The following is a 22,235-nucleotide window of genomic DNA, read 5'->3' as shown; positions in this document are numbered from 1 at the left end:
AAGTATGATGCATTGTTAAATTGAGTTACTTTCTAGTACCTCGGAATGGAATCTCGGAGACAGGAAACAGAGGAGGGGTACCTCCGGAAGTTTTTCCCACTGTGTATCGTGGAATTTTTTTTCTTCCTTGCTTACATTATGGGATTCTTTATAGCAATTGAGTATGGGCATGACAAATTTCGTGAATCTCTGTTTCCAAACCAAACTAACTTAAATACAACAGATAAATCACACTGTGAAACGAATACTAGCTCTGAAAGTTATCAAAACGAACAAGAGGTGCAGAGAGTTGTCTCGGAATGGAGTGTGTACATTAACCTTGCACAGGGAATCCCTTTAATTTTTGCATCAATTGTATTTTCTCCACTAAGTGATTCTGTGGGCCGAAAGATTTTCCTTTTTATAGGGGGTGCGGGTGTTTGTATAAAACAGTTTTTGATGACCCTAGCTATTGCATTTGATTGGAATATTTATCTGTTTGTGGCTTTCACATTTATAGAGGGAAGCACTGGTAGTTGGGTGGCTCTGTTGGCCATTACTTTTTCCATAATGTCTGATATATCATCTGGACAGTCTAGATCTTTTCTCATTGCTGCTATAAGCTTTGTGTTTGGAGTGGGTTACTCCGTTGGTAATTTCATACCTGGCTATGCAATCGAAGCTTTAGGCTACACATATGCAATGGCGATGTCAAGCAGTGTATGTTTTGTATCGGTTATTGGTATATGTTTTATGCCAGAGTCCCTGCCTCCTAGTCGCCGCTCAACAGTACAATTTCACTGCCTTACCAACTTAAAAGAGATGCTTCAGTTTTACATTAAAGAGGACAAATCTTTCAGGGATTCTAAGAGATGGAAGTACATAGTGGGTCTTTCAGCATTTGCTTTTATTATGTTGGCAAGACTGGGTGCTTCTTTTGAACTACTTTATCTGATCGATTCACCATTTTGTTTCAATCCAGTCAAACTGAGCTTGTTTGAAACTTTGAAATCTGTATTGTCAGAAATCATTATTTTAGCTGGAATAAAACTGATGCAGCAATGTTTTAGAGATGAAATAATTGCATTCATTGGCACAATTTCGTCTCTAGCTTATTATATCTTATTTGGAATGGCACCATCTGAGAAATACCTTTACATAGGTAAGACCTCGTCTACAGAACAGATTTTTTTTAATGAAAGGTGATGTATACACTCACTATAACAATTATAATTGTCTGGATAATTTTTTTTTCTAGCTGCTGTAGTTGGTGCTATTGGGATGTGCTCCATTCCAATGATCAGAGCAATAATGTCCAAGATGACACCTGTAAACAAACAAGGTAATTTAACACACTGTACCTGAAAGGAAAAGAAAAAGAAACATTCAATAGGCCTAAGAGACCTGTATAACTTTGTTACATTGACTTTGTATCTAGTTTAAGTTTTTGGTTATATAGGTACATTGTTTGGAAGTATAGCAATCATAGAGAACATCTGTAACCTCTCAGGTTCTGTACTTGGAACAGCTCTATATTCTGCAACAGTCTCTTATTATCGAGGAATGGCATATCTAGTGTTAGCTGGATGTATGTCTCTAGCTCTCATTCTACTACTGTAAGTAAAATTATGTAACAACATTTTCTACTTAAATGTAATATTAATAAAGATCATTAAAGAGATGTTAGATGCCATTGGGTTAAAATTCTTCAAATAAAAAATTAATTATAACTTTTTCTTTCTTAACTTTCTGTTACACTTTTTAAACAAATGCCTTTTTTCCTTAATGAATAAGCTCCATTTCAATTGCTGCTTCCTGCATGAAAAATACTACAAAGGTTATATTTCCTATCTTTTAGAATTCTGGTTATTTTCGGTCGTGGAGGAAGAGAGAAATGCGACTATGAACCCATTCCAACAAGTGAAACAGTAAACTGATTTGAATTTTAGCTTTTAAAGGTAACTACAATATAATGATTGGAGGAGTGCATTAATCTATCCACTAAGGACAAGGTATGGTAATGGCCGAATCTGGCCCCTTATTTGATGTAAAAATCAGAACACAGTTAAAATTTGATAGTTTGTAGTTAAGAACTTAAAATGACGTTTGTTTTAAAACCAGCAATAATTTTGATTCAAAGCTTACACGGAGGCCACAAGAGGGTGCAAAAGTTGGACATTTTCCCGAATTTCCTCAATTCTGGTCGAATTTGAGATACTTTTCACGTCGGGAAACATAGAGCACAAGCTTGCCTACCTGAGATTTTTATACATAAGATGCATCTGATACTAGTGTATGAAATATATAAAATTGGTAGATAGGCAAGCTTGTGCTCTATCTTTTCTGAACCAAAATGTGCTGTAAAATGGATGAAAATTTGCATAAAAATGAGAAAATTCGGAAATTGACATATTTTCTGACCTTCCTGTGACCTCTGTGTATCCCATAACTTAGAACTAATACTCATTTTGAGGCAGGGGTGACAACAGGTTTTTAACTGATAAACTGTTGCATCACTCTAAATGACACTCAAACCAGGGGCCAAAAAAGGGGTCTTAGCCTATCTTGTCCTTTGAATTCTTTCCAGGCAGTTGTGACTTCTAAATACACAAGTTACTTTTGACTTGCCTTCCTGTTAGTGCTCAGTATCATTTGAGACTTTGAACAGTATTCTTTATATTTATTGATTTATTCAAACTGAAAAATTAATATCAGGTTGTGTTGACTTTTCATATTGTAAATTAGCAATTTACACCTGGTGTAAATACAAAATGAAAAATAATTTATTTATGAGATTAAGCTGACATTTTTTTTTTTGTTCTACAATGATCGAACCTCTTATTATTTGCTTTGTAAGTTTTGAAAATGAAAAATTCCTAAATTAGAAAAAATTACATTTGTATCAGTGCTATGCTCTGAACTCATAAACTTGTGGCAAGCTCTTTAAATCAATTTCATATTTTTGAGTTTTCCAGAGATTTTTTAAAACACTAAACAAGGACATTTATATTTTATAACCAGAGATTTTTTTCTCATTTTAACAATTTTCTTATCACCAACAAAATAACTAGTGGTTATGAGTGGTAATAATTATACCTTATGTTGTGCATTTTGTGTTTGTTAAACAAATTATTAAATGACTTGAGATCAGATTGTATAATTTATTGTCTATGTATTTATGTCATGCAACTGACTGACTTAATTGTGACCAGCTAAAAAGCTGAAAATTGTGTTACGCTTTAGCTCATCTGAGCTGAAGGCTCAAGTGTGCTTTTCTGATAAAAATTTATCTAATGTCTGTCGTCGTTGTTGTCATCATTGTTGTCATAAACTTTTTACAATTTCATCTTCTTCTCCAGAACCACTGGGCCAATTTCAACCAAATTTGGCAAAAAGTATCCTTGAAAAAATGGATTCAAATTTGTTCAAATGAAGGGTCACACCCTCTTCCAACAGGAGATAATTAAGAAAAAGAGAAAAATTGGGTTAGGTCATTTAACAGTGTTTGAAAATTAAAAATGTGTGTAGTATTTGCAATCATTTATGTATTTAATCTTTTCATTACTAAACTGATTTCTGCTTTTTCCTACCCAATGTGCTCAGGTGAGCGATGTGGCCCCTGGGCCTCTTGTTTTTTGTTGTTTTTTTAAACGAAGGGTCAGAAATATGTTTCAATGAAAATGTAACTCATGAAAATGAAACTCATTCTCAACGTGCAGTAGATCTGTTATTATGGTTCTGATGTTAAATGTTTTTTTTTTTTTTTTTTTTCCGTTTTTGTTTATATTTATTGGTTTTTAGATTTTCTTTTCTTATAAATTGTAATATTTGAATAATTGTATGTTTGTAGATTTTCATTTTTAAAACTATTTTATGAACTGTATTTAATGACAGATATTTAAATTAATTTTGACTGCAATCTGTTTAATTGATAAACCTCACATTTGTATGTACTGGAAATGATTCTAAGAAAAGTCTTACCAAGGGCATTAATGAGCTAACATTTTAGTTAGATTTTACTCATAAGATGAACAATGTTGTAATAGTCACACTTGACATTTTCCCAAATTACTGCTATTGAAATTTTTGAAGTTGTGTCCTTTAAAGGTGGTGGCAACAATATTTTTTTTTTTAATTCTACATATGCATGCATTTATTTGTCAGGAAGAGAAAGATCAACAATGTGATTATTGTAGTCCATGAACCATTTCCTTTTGTTTATTTCAAACACATTAAAAGTCCTAGATGTCTTTTTTTAATGAAATATTTAAAACTGCTCAAGTCTTTAAGTCTGCAAAATTTTAATACCATTTATGGAAAGTGTACATTAATGTTTAAATTAGTGATGTTATGTGCAATTGCCTCATGTTGACTGTGATCAGCTGAAAAGTAAATGATTGTGAAACTTTATTTTTATGCCTCTGATTTAAAAGATTTGGGGGCATATAGTTTTCGGTCTGTATGTCTGTCTTTCTGTTTATCTGTTTGTCCACAAACACTTTAACCTTGGACATTTTTAAATGTTGATGCTCAGGGCTTTCATATTCACTTGTATATTCCTTGTGATAAGACCTTTGTTTGAGTACCGACTTTGGTCTTGACTATAACTTTTGAATTGTTGGTGCTAGGGCTGTCATATTTCATCATATGTGTTTTCCTTGTGACAAGACCTTTCTTTGAGTATCAATATTTTTGATCTTGGTCTTGCATTGGAGTTTGACCTACTTTAAAAAAAAACTTAAACTTTGTCCATAACCTTTGAAGGGTTGGTGCTAGGGCTTTCATATTTCACATGTAATTTTTGTGTCAAGAACTTTCTTTGAGTACCAACATTTTTGACATTGGAGTTTGACCTACATTTGAAAAACTTTAACCTTGGTCTTAACTTTGAATGGTTGATGCCATATTAGGCCTTCATATTTCACTTTTGTATTCCTGTGACAGGCCTATCTTTGAGTACCAATTTTTTTACCTCTTAACCTTAACCTTGGAGATTGACCCACTTTTATTTATCTTTGGCCATAACTTTTGAACGGTTGGTATTAGGGCTCTCAGATTGCACTTGGATATTTTTATTACAAGACCTTTCTTTGGCTATGAACATCTTTGACCCCATGACCTTGACTTACTTTTGAAAAAGCTGCCATACTGGGGCATCAGTGTTTCACAAATATATCTTGTGTTTTTACTTTTTTCTTCGTAAGGATCAGAAATGTGTTTCAATCTAATGCAATTCATTTTAAACAAATTAAACATGTAGATCTGTTTTTATGAATTTAGGTGGTGTATCTTTTATATATACCACACTCTTTTGTTTTGATATTCATTGTTATATATTTTCTTGTCTTGAAAGTTATTTTAATTCAGAATAAACATATTTATACGGACCATATTTTTTAAAAATTATTTTCAGGATTCATCCACCATACAATAAAAATAAAAAAGATATAAAGATTTCTTTAGTGAAGACATTGAATTATTCTTTCAAAATGTTCGAAAATTTGAAAGCTACAATTATATATAAAATTATATAGAGAGAGATAGAGATGATAGATAGATAGATAGTGTATTCTAAGAGTAACAATGAACCAAGAGTGAAGAGGTCAACACTTTGGCCAGGTTTCCGTAGGGTACATAAGACAAATTTAGAGCAGCACTTTTCAGCAATATTTTAATTGGTGTAAAATTTAATTTACAAACAAATTATTCTTTTCAGGAACAGAGAACTTAAATTTTTCAATTTTGTTAGCCTGTGCCTAAGTATCTTATCAATAGTAAGAGGCATTCTGTAAATAATTTGGTAAGGACCCTCTCTACACCAGTGCAAAATGTTTTTTGGACATCGAGAAAAATATATTGTATAAAGATGTTAATATTGAGCTTATCTATTTAATTTTCACTATATGGTACGTGGCATTTGCCCCCAGGAAAAATGTTCAAACACAACACAGTATCAGTGAATAGAAATCACTGCTGTTTACTTCCATAAAGACAATACATGTAAATAACATGTTTAATTTATTTATCTTGGCCTTTTAAAATGTTAAGAATACTTGAATTAATTACAAATTGAGTAATACACTGTAAATTTCTTTTTCTTAGAATATAGATCTAAGGGCAGATCACTCTAACTGCTTAAACATAGATTGTGCAGTTGTAATGAGTCATGCTGCCTTTATCCTGGTGTTGTATAGTGAGACTTCCCCGGGAGAGGGGCGGGGGGTCACTATAGAGTCAAGTCTTCCATGCAAGGGGGTGTCATTATGTAGCCACCTAGGCAGATATTGTCGGGACAGCTCGACGGACGGACGACGGACACCTTACTATCGCATAAGCTCTTCTGGTCTCTGACCAGTAGAGCTAAAAACCACAGAATTGGAACTCTTTAGTGTATAGTGTACGGAGGGTCCTTGAAGCATGATAGGTTGTTTTGATAGATGTAAAACGACCAGCTGGACTAAAAATAAATTAAAACATTTACTTGTCGCATAAATCTACAAACAATAATATATTTGTTTTCTCTTTCCTGGCATACTCAGTGGTAAATATATATTCCATAGGTTATGTTCTAAATCCATGACACTGGTCGGTAAGAGTGTAGATAAAAAAGAAGGTAGCCTTGCACGTTTTTCATGTCAGTGACAGAACTTTATTTCTTAAATCTACTTTTAGTCCCAACAATATTCATCAGATATCAATTTGTATAAGTTGTTTTGTTAAGAAGATATTTCTTCAAGTTGATAGTGAATTTTCGGTGAGACGGATAAGTTGGAGCATCGAGTTGTGATGAAGTATTTTCACAAAAAGGTAAGATTTATAGCGATATAAAACTCACAGATGTGGAATATCTTGCATATTCCACTGTAAAGAAATGGACTTGTTAGAACTAGCACTGACAGTGTGACAATGTTCCAATGTCTGTCTGTCCGTCTGTAAACAATTTTTCAAAACGCTACTTTTTCTATAGTTTTAGTCCGATTTCAATATAACTTGGCACACAAGTAGACAACACTAAGATACATAAGTCAGTATATCCGTTTTTGATTTCAATGAACGATGTTGCCATGGTTACTAAAAAAAAATAGAAATTTCTGGGAAGTACTTTCAAAATGCAACTCCTCCTACAGTTTTGGTCTGATCTCAATATAACTTAGCACACAAGTAGACTACACTAAGATACATAATTCTATATATCAATTTTTGATTTCGATGAATGGTGTTGCCATGGTTACTAAAAATAGAAATTTCTGTGAAACTCTTTCAAAACCCTACTCCTCCTACAGTTTTGGTCTGATTTCGGTATAACTTGGCACACAAGAAGACTACACTAAGATACATAATTCTGTATATCGGTTTTTGATTTCGATGAATGTTGTTGCCATGGTTACTAAAATAGAAATTTCCTTGAAATACTTTCAAAATGCTACTCCTCCTACAGTTTTGATCTGATTTCAGTATAACTTGGCACACTAAGATACATAATTGTCTTTATTGTTTTTGATTTTGTTGAATGATGTTGCCATGGTTACTAAAATCGAAATTTCTGTAAAGTTCTTTTAAAAGGCTGCTCCTTCTACAGTTTTAGTCTGATTGCAATAAATCTTGCCACAAAAAGAGACTAAACCAAGGATCATTATTCTATTTATTGCTGTTGCAAAGTTTCAAGTCCAAGTGCTACTTTTTTCTTCCTTTGGTATAAGTACAAACCAGTAGAGCTACAGTCTTGTCAGAGACTTCTGTTTATAAAGTTATAGTAATCCACCCTTCGATCTAAAATAAATTGAAATCCACAGTATATTACTCAATTTGTAATCAGTTAAAGCATCTTTAAAATTTTATTAGGCAAACAAATTCATTTCCCTATTCAAGTAAACAACAGTGTTATTTTTGTTTTGAAAATTTCGTTGTCTTTAAACATTTTTTCAAGGAGGTAAATGACTGATATCCTATGTTGGAAGTGAAGTGAATAAACTCAACATTTACACCTTTATACAAAGAAATAAACTCAACATTTACACCTTTATACGTCATAATTTTCTTAATGTCCAAAAATAGACTGTCCCTTACCACCACTGTTTGCTGTAATGATTAAATATTCCATATGTTTATTCAAGTGTTAATTACTGTCCCAAACCCAGGGGCTTCCTGGAACTTTACCCCTTGGGCCACAACAGGGCTTCAGTCTGGACCCACGGAGGACCTTAAAGCGGCCTCCGACCTTCTGCCTGAAAAAGGATCTTAGACAAGATCAAGCTTTGTACTCTAGTGCTTGTCGATGATAGGACTTTATCTCAAAAGGGAGGGTAAGTGGACAAAAGCGTGGAGGGACAGCAAAAGGTCATAACAATGTTTGCTGCAATCAGGAAATAGTAAGAATTAAGCAAATGTTTGAATGGAACTTGATAAAAATTAAAAAAAATATATATATATACGGCATTCTGCTTGCTTTAATTGATATACGTCTGACTACATCAACTTTTGGTGGTATGAATTGGGCTTTTCATGAAGTTTATAAGACCAGGTGAATTGCGTATTGCTTTTAAAACATCTGTATTTCTCTTGCCAACATGGCAAATGGAACTTTTACAAGCCACGAATTTATCTTGCACAAAAATAATACAGTAAACTTTTGTATAAGCTATTAAAAATGTTTAATTTTTGTAACTTTAACTTGAAGTCTATATTCAAGAATCAATTGATTACTTGCAATGAATATCAAGGGAAAATCATGTCCTCAAGTATTATGCTTTAAAAAAATCTACTAAGGACTCAATTTAATGTATTTTAAAAAAATAAAATAACACGTACTTTATGATTAGTTTTCCGTTGTGAGACAGAGTTTTACTTTGTTGTACTTTAAGATAATAAAACAATTATCTGGATATCATAATTCAGACATACATCATTACATCCGTTATCGGCTGTCCGAAAAATGACCAAAGGACAGGTCATTTTGACAAACATCCCATTTAAATCAACAGACACCTTGATAAAGCACCTAAATTTGATATTGCACACTGTATATTTTTGTAGTTAGAGCATGTTCACTTTTTTAAGAAAATGACGAAAGAATCCGACACCAGAGAAGGCTATCTAAGAGTTTTTATTTTGTTATGTGCTGCGGACTTTTGTTTGTTTTTCTCCTATGTGTTAGGTTTAGACACTGCTAACGAGTACGGACGCGACACATTCCGGGATCTAAAATTTCCTAACATTAGTCTCTTCAATTCCAGTGACGACTCTTTTTGTGATACTAATACCTCGTCACAAAGATATCAGGAAAGGAAAATTGTTCAGAAGTTAGTGTCTGAATGGGATGTGTACATATCAATAACCCAGGGAGTTCCGCTCATTCTTTCCAGTATGTTGTTCTCACCGTTGAGCGATTCGATTGGACGAAGGCCATTTCTTTTCGTTGGATCGTTTGGTGTTTGTATTAAGCAACTTCTCATGACCTTGGCCATCATTTTTCAATGGGATCTTTATCTTTTCATACCATTTGCATTGGTAGAAGGTTTCAGTGGTAGCTGGTTTGCTCAACTAGCCATTGCTATGACCGTTGTTTCTGACCTTACGAAAGCAGGAAAGTCCAGATCCTATTTAATCGCTGTGTTCAGCTTTATGTACAGTGTTGGATTTTCTTTGGGGACATTTAGTTCTGCCTATGTGATTGCGTATTGGGGATACGAATATTCCATGGCAATATCCTGTGGGATGTCGGCCTCAGCATTCATGATCACATGCTTTATTCCGGAAACATTGCTCAAATCGCAAAGAAAGAAAACTAACTTAAGTTGCATTGGGAATTTTAAAGAGATTTTAAAACTATATTTTAAAGAAGACCCGAATTATCCAGAGTTGACAAGGCGGAAATATCTGACTGCTCTCTCTTCGTTTATGTTCATAATGTTGGCCAAGCACGGTGCATTTGCTATAGAATCATTATATATCAGAGATTCTCCATTTTGCTTCAACCCCAAAACAGTCAGTTTATTTGAAACATCGAAAACCATCTTTTCAGAGATAGGGATTTTAATTGTTATAAAGCTATTGCATAGATGCATCTCAGATGAAAGTATTGCCTTTATTGGGGCTATTTCAGACATGTGCTGCTTCGTTTTATTTGGAACAGCTTCTTCGAAAAAGGATGTATATACAGGTTAGTAGGATGAGAAAAAGGATGTATATACAGGTTAGTAGGATGAGAAAAAGGGTGTATATACAGGTTAGTAGGATGAGAAAAAGGATGTATATACAGGTTAGTAGGATGAGAAAAAGGATGTATATACAGGTTAGTAGGATGAGAAAAAGGGTGTATATACAGGTTAGTAGGATGAGAAAAAGGGTGTATATACAGGTTAGTAGGATGAGAAAAAGGGTGTATATACAGGTTAGTAGGATGAGAGCAAAAAGCTATATATGTATGTTTATATATTATGAGCTAAAATGTTCTATGTACATGTTAATTTTACACATAAATTATAGTGCTTTATGTTGAGAATCGTTCAACCAAACTTTTATGGAGAACCCTCTAAATAAATTCTTAGCTGTGTGGCTAACTGTAACCTTTTGACCATTTTCTTAACAGCGGCTGCCATTGGTGCTGTGGGGGTGAGCTCAGTACCTATGATCAGAGGCATTATGTCCAAGATGACTCCTCCCCACAAACAAGGTACATCATTAATTATACTGTACAGAATTCTAAATGTTGGACAATAGATATTGTATTGTTTTTAGCTGATTTACAAGGACACCCCCCCCCCCCCCATTCTTTATAGTTTTTAATTCTATCATGAAATAAGTAAATGCCAACATCCAGATGTAGTGAGTATTGTTTATAGGACCCCATTCCTGTTAGTTTTTAATTCTATCATGAAATAAGGGAATGCCAACATCCAGATGCAGTGAGTATTGTTTATATCATTCACGATCCCCATGGCTGGGACGGGGTACACTATTTTAGCTAAAATTATAGGCCTAATGGATAATTGTCTGTTCTGAAATGTTGCGCCACAGTCACTAAAAGTTTATATGCATCTTCATGTTGTATAGATTTTAGGTGCCTTTTGATACGCGCTAGAACCGCAATATACAGGCTCATATTTTTAAATCAATTAAAACGATAATCAAAAAAAATCTCTAAGAAAAAAGCATAATATATAATCGATTTTCAGGGATACTAGTGTAGTGTAAATTTAAGTTTTTCATTATCTGTGAAATCAGGGTTCGGTTCCTAAGAAAGGAACACGCTACTAGATGAGGGTGACAATAATTTCTCAAGAACAATATGGTTTATAATCTGTCAAGGCGATATTGTGGTTTAAAATGTTTTAAAGCTCAGGTGATTGGTGTTAAACATAGGTTTTTTTTCACTTAAACATTTTGTTCGTGAAATAAAGTGATTAAATAGCTTGTTTCATTAAAAGGGTATTCTTGAGGATAGAAACATATTTGATTTTTTAACAAGTCTAGATGTCAACATTGTTGACTTTTTTATCTTTGCCCCTAATTAGGATGAGTCATTAGAGCCATTCTTACATTGAAATATCTGTACATGTAATGATGAAATTATGTTTTTTTTTATATATATAGGTATGTTGTTTGGTAGTCTAGCCATAGTAGAGAATATCTGTAACCTGTGCAGTTCCGTCCTAGGTGGCGCTATCTACTCAGAAACCGTGTCTTTCTACAGAGGAACGGTGTACCTAGTGTTTTCGGGGATTCTCTTATTAGCGGTTTTACTATTATTGTAAGTGCATGTATGTATTCCTGTAAAACAGATTAATGCTTATTATTGTACTGTAAATCCTGGATTTTTATATTGCTTCAGAAGAAATATGTATAACCACTTGCTTTATTAAATAAATTTAAATTCTCGATGAATAATTAAGTAATGTTTGGAAGACTTCCCACCTCACTGAGTTAAATTGAAAATTTATGATAGGGATGAATGTAAATTAACTTTAACCTTCTAGATTTTTCATCTGTAAATCAGCGAATAGAAACTACTAGTATGAAAATTAACAAAGAAGATTTTTTTCAGATAATTAATCATAAAACGCATTTTCCTTCAGATGGATTAATGTTCATTTTCAGTGAATCTCAACAAGTGGAGAAAAATAACCCTTATCTTTTCAGAAGTAGAATATTTTATGTTAAATGAATGGAATTTCCTTTGCAGGTTTCTAGTTAAGGACTCTGTGCAAAATTATAACCGGAGGGAATACAGCATCATAGTGAACCATGAATAACATCACAGTGAACTCTGAATAGCATTAAAACTATAGCTGAATGGAATGTAGTATCATGTGACCATAGTGAACCCTGAATAACATGATAGTGATGTCTGAATAACATAAAAACTATAACAGGTGGGGATATAGCATCATAGTAAACCCTTAAAAACATCATAGAGAACTTTGAATATCATAAACTACCCGGTATAACGGAAGGGGATACATGTATAACATCATAGGGAACCCTGAAGAACATAAAAAACTATAATGGATGGAATATAGCATCATAGTGAACCATGAATAACATCATAGTGAACTCTTAATAGCATAAACTATAACAAGAGGGGGTATAGCATCAAAGGGAACTCTGAATAGCACTAACAGATAAACCATTACCGGAAGGAAATTATAGTGAACCGTCAATAACATTGTTATAAACTATAACTGGGAGAAATATATAGTGAACCCTCAATAACAGAGATATCTGTTCCATTTCCAAATGTTCTACTAAAAATTGCAAAACCTCAAATATTGATTCTCAAAGACTCCAAAGAACTTTACGAAAATTTAAAATCACTAACATAAATTTGCAATTGACCAATGACAAGGTAAGTATATTTACGAGTTCCATTTCTATTGAAAAAGCAGCTGTCTATGATGTCAAAAAACATTGACTTTAATTTATCGTGAGGAATGGTTGTATAAAATGTTCAAAATACGTTTTGATGTCATTGATTTTAATAAAATTTTGTGATTTCAAATTTTCTTATAATTCCCTGGAGTTTTTAAGTATCATATGCTGTTTACGTCTTCCAATTTATTTGATACTCAAGTGCATCCTCTGAGTAGAATCAACTTTTAAACCGAGGCAGAATACTGACAGAAAAGTTGATGTTACAGGGATTTCAACAACCTCATTTAAAGTCAGCATTTCGTAAATTCTAGGGTCGTTTTGATAACCTTGTTAGTAAATATAACCTATCATTAGGTCGTATTTTGGCTGACGTGTTTCATGCTAATTGCGAGGTTTTTCTACTATATTTGACTACGGAACATTCCGTCTACCTGCTCAATACACGGAGCTAATGCCGTAGTGACCGATGTCGCATAATATTTGGTCCGCCTCGTTTAAAGGTCCGGGGGGACCTAATACGATAACATATAAGGTCCGCCTTTTATAAGAAAAGGTCCGGCCCGTATAAGAAAAGGTCCGCCTAAGTTTAAAGGTCCGGGTGGTGCAAAATGTTTTAATCTTGACTTAAACACATAAAATTAAAGAGAGTTTGTTTACATCATATGAAGAAAGATTAAGGATTTGCCCTAGCTGTTGTGTTTATTTTTTTGTACAATATATCTTTCAGGGCAGGAATTGCTACTCCATGTTTAGTGTGCTTTTAGCAATACCGTTTAGGGCAATGATTTAAAAAAAAAAATGTCGCATTTATTGGGCTTGTGTTTGTTTTTCCCCAGCATTTGCTTTGTGTAAATTAGGATGATTAAAGGTGTGAAATCTGCCGGTGTGTATAGGCAATAAAACAATGGGGGTGTGAAGTATTCGTATACCTGACAGGTACCTGCTGGTAGAGTCCGCGGCAGATAGCAATGACAATGTAATGGTCATGTGTTTGCTTTAAATCAATAGATATGAATTCTCTAGTTTAATAAATTATGGTGAAGAAGAAATTATAATACTATTATGATATTCATGCGTACACATCAAAATTGTGATATAATTATATAATTATATATAGTCTATTTTTATTACAATATTTAAAGAAATTTCTTATTCCAAGTGCATGTAGAGTTTAATACTAAGACCGATAAAAAATAAAAATATGTATATGCTTCCCTTTAGTTTTAACAATTAACTTGTTTTCAGTTTATAATAATATTTTGCCCTTTATTTGTGGATAGGGTAATATATAGCCTAATGTTGTATTCGATCTGTATTTACTGCACAAACAAAATACATGTAATGTTAAAGCTTAAAACAGGTAATTCAATATTGAAAACATATACATCAGATTTAAAGTATAATCATGGTTTGGATTTAATTCTTTCTTATAAAAATATCACTCTTCCTCGTCATAATGAACTACATATGAAATAATATTTCATTTTTGTATTTTTTTTTTTTTTTTTTTTTTTTTTTTTTTTTTTTGCCAAAAGAAAAAGAAAGAAAAAGAAATTACACATTTTACTGTGACTATAATAGACAGACTGTGGGATAATCTAGCAGGCTGTATTGTATGACAGATTAAAATTTGAAATCATTATTGTAAAATATTTTCTTTTATTACCGACATGAAGCATTTTGGGCAAAGTTGAATGTCCAGTTCTATATACAAGTCATTTATGTATCTCACGTCTGTATGAACGGGGGAAGGGGGAGGGAACATCAGTTGATCCTCTTCCTTTTTTTGCGTATCAAGGAATTTCTATTTTCTACATTAATTTGTGCTATAACCCCCCCCCCCCCCAACAAATGCACCCAGAAATATACTGACTGATTGTTTCTGGGGACGTTGTCAAGCGTGCGTCATATTTCCCATTTCAAGCTACATTGTACATGATATGTACATTTTCTTGATGTCGACTAGAAGCGTTTCAGTCTAATTTTAAATCAAAAATATATTTCTTTTATAAAACGCTGATTATTTATGATTATTTATTTTATTCATTTATGGAAAGTGGCAACTCACGGTTATCCGGAGAAAAAAGGTAATTCATGGGGTTTTCCATCATGAGAGTCCAAGCTGCAGACAGCTCAGTATTACGTTACGCTACAACTCCATACCTAGTAGTCCCGGAGAATTGACACTGTATGGAGTATGACTGAGAGTCATACATGTACTCCATACTCTCCGGGACTTCTTTCCCTACGAATAATGATATGGAGTAATACTGAGCTGTCTGGAGCTTGATTGAGAGTGATCTCCCGTGTAGAATTTTCTACGCGGTGAAAACCAATAGTGTGTATTGTTTAGTACCACTACACCTGCTCAAGAGTTTTTGAAAAATTCTTTACGAAAGCTAGGAACTTTGCCAATCTCCTTAAATTATCCTTTTCGAAGTCCTCAGTCGTTCTCCGTGGTAACCATGGAGGAAATAATACAATCGGTCTCATGTACTCATGACAGAATTTTTGAAGTTCGATTTTCATAAATGCTATACATTGCACATATGTTGTTTCGGATATTACCTAACAATTTTGAATAATGATTATACAGGCGCGGATCAAGAATTTTTCCGGGGGGGGGGGGGGGCATCCCAGTCAAAAAAATTTCTAACCCAAAAATATTTGACAAGGAAGAAAAAAACCCGTAAACACCAATTCCATTTCCAAAACGTGAAAAACACCTATTTCGTGGTGGTGATGGTAGGGTCCACGTTTTCTAAGGGGGCCCAAAGTCATTTTTTATTTACTTCAGTATATACTTTTAATAACTCTGCAAATTCCAGATGGGGGGGGTTCCCCCGACCCCCCCCCCCCCATCTGCGCATGTTATATGAATAATTTCGGTAGTGGCTGGAGAAATTTCCGGTAATACATTGCATCTCAGGTGAGGAAGAGGGGGAGGGGTGGCAATAACACCTTCTTTAAATTTCCATCTGCTCCTTGCGTATCAAGTACGTAGAAAATAAACACCATCTGGTGTATTACAGATTTCTTTTTACTTGTCACACAAGGCATTTACCACATACATTATGTACGTAGTGTTGATGAACCCCTTTCTTATTTTTAAGGTGATTATTTTCCCAATTCATTGTATGAATACAGAAACAAATACTCCCTCTTTTTCATGCTATATGAATCAAAGTCTATAGATACGGATACAGTACAACTAATGATCATTCTAACACAACATTTTTGTGATATACATGGATAATAAATCTGAACATATCTTTTGATTGTATGTGGTGAATATATTCTAGATAAATATACATTGTACTACCATTATACATTCAGATTCGTCACTGCCTTTTATAAAAGAATCGTCTTACGATTTTCCAAGACCTTGACAAAAAATAAGAGGCCCATGGGCCACAACGCTCACCTGAGTCAATAAGGCCCTGCTGTTTTTCATCAGCAAATTTATTCTAACATATCTTCCAATGTAAAACATTAATCACTATTGTGACCCCACCCTACCCCAGGTGTCATGATTTTTATAGATATAGCGCTAGCCCCACCCTACCCTCGGGGTCATGATTTAAACAAACTTGAATTTACACTACCTCAAGATACTTCTATATCAATGTGACTAAACATGGCTTTGTTGTTCCTGAAAAAAAGGTTTTAGAATTTTTTTCCTATACATTCACATGCTAAACCCTGATAGTGCATTGTGGCCCATCCTACCCCTAGGGGGTCATGGTTTGATTGATTGATTAGGGTTTAACGCCGAGTCGGCTATATTTCAGCCATATTCCGGCGGAAAATTAATTTTATATGACCTGTTATCATGGTTTAAACAAATCTGAATCTACAATAACTGAGGATGTTTCCATATCAATCTGAATAAAGATGGCTTTGCTGTTCTTGTGGAGAAGATTTTTCGATATATATATATATATATATATATATATATATATATATATATATATATATATATATATATATATATATATATATATATATATATATATATATATATCCTATGTAAAACTTTGATCCCCCATTGTGACCCCACCCTACCCCGGGGGTCATGATTTGAACAAACGTACATCTACACTAACTGATGATGCTTCCATATTAATATGACTAATCATGACATTGTTGTTCTTAAGAAGAAGATTTTTGAAGACTTTTTCCTAGATATTCCTATGTAAAACCTTAATCCCCCGTTTTGATCTATTTATTACAAAGAGAAAATTATAGACAGGGTTTTTTTTTCTGTAGCATGAAAAATAGAAAAAGGGGCAGGGCGGACCTTACAACGCAGTATAATAAAAGGTCCGCCCTCTATATTTCAGATACCTTACTATTAAAAGGCGAACATTTTGAATAGGGTTTATTTTCGTAGCATACAAACTAGAGAAAGAGGCAGGGCGGGCCTTAAAACCCAGTATAATAAAAGGTCTGCCCTCTGTTTTTCAGATATTTTACCATTAGAAAGCAAACATTTTGGACAGGGTTTATTTCCGTAACATAAAAACTAGTCAAAATGGCAGGGCGGACCTTAAAACGCAGTATAATAAAAGGTCTGCCCTCTAGATCTGTTTTTCAGATATCGTACTATTACAAGGCGAAAATTTTGAACAGGGTTTATTTTCGTAGCATACAAACTAGAGAAAGAGACAGGGCGGACCTTAAAACGCAGTATAACAAAAGGTCCGCCCTCTATATTTCAGATACCTTACTATTACAAGGCGGAAATTTTGAATAGGGTTTATTTTCGTAGCATAAAAATTAGAGAAAGAGACAGGGCGGACCTTAAAACGCAATATAATAAAAGGTCCGCCCTCTATATTTCAGATATCTTACTATTACAAGGCGAAAATTTTGAACGGGGTTTATTTTCGTAGCATACAAACTAGAGAAAGAGACAGGGCGGACCTTAAAACGCAATATAATAAAAGGTCCGCCCTCTATATTTCAGATATCTTACTATTACAAGGCGAAAATTTTGAACAGGGTTTATTTTCGTAGCATACAAACGAGAGAAAGAGACAGGGCGGACCTTAAAACGCAGTATAATAAAAGGTCTGCCCTCTGTTTTTCAGATATTTTACCATTAGAAAGCAAACATTTTGGACAGGGTTTACTTCCGTAACATAAAAACTAGTCAAAATGGCAGGGCGGACCTTAAAACGCAGTATAATAAAAGGTCTGCCCTCTAGATCTGTTTTTCAGATATCGTACTATTACAAGGCGAAAATTTTGAACAGGGTTTATTTTCGTAGCATACAAACTAGAGAAAGAGACAGGGCGGACCTTAAAACGCAGTATAACAAAAGGTCCGCCCTCTATATTTCAGATACCTTACTATTACAAGGCGGAAATTTTGAATAGGGTTTATTTTCGTAGCATAAAAATTAGAGAAAGAGACAGGGCGGACCTTAAAACGCAATATAATAAAAGGTCCGCCCTCTATATTTCAGATATCTTACTATTACAAGGCGAAAATTTTGAACAAGGTTTATTTTCGTAGCATACAAACTAGAGAAAGAGACAGGGCGGACCTTAAAACGCAATATAATAAAAGGTCCGCCCTCTATATTTCAGATATCTTACTATTACAAGGCGAAAATTTTGAACGGGGTTTATTTTCGTACCATACAAACGAGAGAAAGAGACAGGGCGGACCTTAAAACGCAGTATAATAAAAGGTCCGCCCTCTGTTTTTCAGATATTTTACCATTAGAAAGCAAACATTTTGGACAGGGTTTATTTCCGTAACATAAAAACTAGTCAAAATGACAGGGCGGACTTTAAAACGCAGTATAATAAAAGGTCCGCCCTCTATATTTCAGATATCTTACTATTACAAGGCGAAAATTTTGAACAGGGTTTATTTTCGTAGCATAAAATCTAGAGAAAGAGACAGGGCGGACCTTAAAACGCAGTATATTTAAAGGTCCGCCATCTATAATTCAGATGCCTTACTGTTAGAAAGAAAACATTTTGGACAAGGTTTATTTCCGTAACATAAAAACTAGTCAAAATGGCAGGGCGGACCTCAAAACGCAGTATAACAAAAGGTCCGCCCTCTATATTTCAGATATCTTACTATTACAAGGCGAAAATTTTGAACGGGGTTTATTTTCGTAGCATAAAAATTAGAGAAGAGACAGGGCGGACCTTAAAACGCAGTATAACAAAAGGTCCGCCCTCTATATTTCAGATATCTTACTATTACAAGGCGAAAATTTTGAACAGGGTTTATTTTCGTAGCATAAAAATTAGAGAGAGAGAGAGACAGGGCGGACCTTAAAACGCAATATATTTAAAGGTCCGCCCTCTATATTTCAGATATCTTACTATAACAAGGCGTAAATTTTGAACGGAGTTTATTTTCGTAGCATACAAACTAGAGAAAGAGACAGGGCGGACCTTAAAACGCAGTATAACAAAAGGTCCGCCCTCTATATTTCAGATATCTTACTATTACAAGGCGAAAATTTTGAACAAGGTTTATTTTCGTAGCATAAAAATTAGAGAGAGAGACAGGGCGGACCTTAAAACGCAGTATAACAAAAGGTCCGCCCTCTATATTTCAGATATCTTACTATTACAAGGCGAAAATTTTGAACAGGGTTTATTTTCGTAGCATAAAAATTAGAGAGAGAGACAGGGCGGACCTTAAAACGCAATATAATAAAAGGTCCGCCCTCTATATTTCAGATATCTTACTATTACAAGGCGAAAATTTTGAACGGGGTTTATTTTCGTAGCATACAAACTAGAGAAAGAGACAGGGCGGACCTTAAAACGCAGTATAACAAAAGGTCCGCCCTCTATATTTCAGATATCATACTATTACAAGGCGAAAATTTTGAACAGGGTTTATTTTCGTAGAATAAAAACTAGAGAAAGAGACAGGGCGGACCTTAAAACGCAATATAATAAAAGGTCCGCCCTCTATATTTCAGATATCATACTATTACAAGGCGAAAATTTTGAACGGGGTTTATTTTCGTAGCATACAAAGTAGAGAAAGAGACAGGGCGGACCTTAAAACGCAGTATATTTAAAGGTCCGCCCTCTATATTTCAGATATCTTACTATTACAAGGCGAAAATTTTGAACAGGGTTTATTTTCGTAGAATAAATCTATAGAGAAAGAGGCGGGGCGGACCTTAAAACGCAGTATATTTAAAGGTCCGCCATCTATAATTCAGATGTTTTACTGTTAGAAAGAAAACATTTTGGACAAGGTTTATTTTCGTAACATAAAAACTAGTCAAAATGGCTGGGCGGACCTTAAAACGCAGTATAATAAAAGGTCTGCCCTCTAGATCTGTTTTTCAGATATCGTACTATTACAAGGCGAAAATTTTGAACAAGGTTTATTTTCGTAGCATACAAACTAGAGATAGGGCGGACCTTTAAAACGCAGTATAATAAAAGGTCCGCCCTCTATATTTCAGATACCTTACTATTACAAGGCGGAAATTTTGAATAGGGTTTATTTTCGTAGCATACAAACTAGAGAAAGAGGCAGGGCGGACCTTAAAACGCAGTATAATAAAAGGTCCGCCCTCTGTATTTCAGATATCTTACTATTACAAGGCGAATATTTTGAACAGAGTTTATTAAAAGTTATCGTAGCGTAAAAAAAAAAACTCGTTAGAATGGCAGGGGGGACCTTAAAACGCAGTATAATAAAAGGTCCGCCCTCTGTTTTTCTTTTTTCCCACATACATGTATCTCACTTACAAAGCAAAAATTATGGAAATGCTGTAAGTTCCTATTGTTTTTTTTTCTTTCTTGGTTCGTGTGTTTTTCCAGGGTAAAAAGATAATTAGGTTTTTAATTTTAGGATGGACGCTAAATTAACTTAGAAAACTCTTGGAATGGCCTAATTGTGCATAAGAATTGCATATATACTACATGTAGTAGTGTACATTTTTTCATTTAATATGCTGACAAAAAGACAAAACTTTAATGTCAATTAATTATCCACTCTATGTACTTTTGCAGGAGATGTGTCTACTGTATTGTATATCTATATGCAACCATAAACATCTGTCTGAAGGGACCAAGGATATATATTATTATTTAATTAGTAATGTTGATGAACTATAACTCCCCCCCCCCTCCCCCCTCACACACACATAAATAAAAAAGAAATAGCCGCTTAAAGTCGTAGAAAATCTAATTTAAACCAAAATCAAAATAAATATAAAAAATAATAACAAAAGAACACGACTTGGTGGTGTTTTATGAATTTTTATATCAGTCACGATCTCAACAGACACTTTCCTTTTTATTTTAGGGGGAAATACATGTCAAGTTGCTCTGTAAAACCCTTCTGTAAATAGTATGGGTGGATAAGATTCTCCCTAGTAAGAAGGTGGAAAAGGAGAAAATTCTGTACTGAAGCGTACTGAGTATTTCCTATGGTGGATAATAAAGCCGGGGTTGTTTCTTCCAAGCTCGCTGCATGTCATTTCCGAAATTTTGCATTGCATTTCCGACATTTTTTGTTTTCATTTTACAATACAGTCAACACTAAGTCTAGTAAAAATACAAAGTTTAGTAATAAAATGCAATAATTTCAATAATAAAACATGCAATTTTTGATCACCAAATTTTAATGCCCAATGAATTATATGTGTTTGAAAGCACCGAAAAACAGAATCTCCTCAACTTTGATTACTTTATTCCGTCAAACATAGTTTCTGTATGTCATAAATTCTACCTAAACCTTTCTGATCTCAAATTCAGTCTGATTATCTTGATTTGAAAAGATGAACAAAAATTCACAACTTACACTTACATGTGTCCGAGGATAAAATCGTCATAAGATTCTTTTAAATATAAGCAGAACTTATTATTTGGAAATCAATGAATTATTCTTGATTTATTCTTTAATTTTTTTATAAGGGAAATTTCAATTTTGTTTTCATTGTCGGAAAAGTACTTTATGATGATAAATGTCAGAGATGAAAATTTTAAAACGTCAGAAATGAAAACTACAAAATTTAGGGAATGAAATAAACAATATTTAAAAAAAAAAATCCCGGAAATAAAATCCTATGCTAGGCTCATTTTCCAAAAGGGGAGGGGTCTTTAAACCCAAGCTCTTTTTTCCGGGAAAAAATATTAATGCGGGAGGAAAGTCTACAAGATCAGTACTTTTTAAACTATTTGACATGTATCAGCATAATTTTGCTATACCCCACCCACCAAAAATACAACAACACCATTTATAATTTTTTCCTTTTTGGGGGGAGGGGGTATTTTATTGCTTAAAATGTTCAACTCTATTGACTTTGGTTTGATTTTGCCAATTAATGCACATCTTCATTAACCAGTGTTAACCCCGGGGTAATATCAAGTAGAATGAAATA

General features: G+C 33.9%; 2 protein-coding genes across 2 annotated transcripts in view; both read left to right on the top strand.

The window, feature by feature from the left end:
• LOC133181863 (programmed cell death protein 7-like) overlaps nucleotides 1-22,235 on the top strand; it is a 292,001-nt gene that overhangs the window by 192,887 nt on the left and 76,879 nt on the right. The window lies entirely within an intron of this gene.
• LOC133181853 (proton-coupled folate transporter-like) lies at nucleotides 43-5,361 on the top strand. Its single transcript, XM_061316489.1, has 5 exons — nucleotides 43-1,141; nucleotides 1,238-1,321; nucleotides 1,439-1,595; nucleotides 1,838-1,907; nucleotides 2,567-5,361. Exons 1-5 carry the CDS (start codon nucleotides 46-48, stop codon nucleotides 2,600-2,602), a joined length of 1,443 nt encoding a protein of 480 aa, XP_061172473.1. The 5' UTR covers nucleotides 43-45; the 3' UTR covers nucleotides 2,603-5,361.

This window comes from Saccostrea echinata, unplaced genomic scaffold (assembly GCF_033153115.1).
Source record: "Saccostrea echinata isolate AGI-Se365-2 ecotype Australia unplaced genomic scaffold, CSIRO_AGI_Sech_v1 ptg000009l, whole genome shotgun sequence".
NCBI classification, from domain to species: Eukaryota; Metazoa; Mollusca; class Bivalvia; order Ostreida; family Ostreidae; genus Saccostrea; species Saccostrea echinata.
The sequence above is the reverse complement of the archived record's forward strand: the minus strand, read 5'-3'. Positions and strand labels throughout refer to the sequence as shown.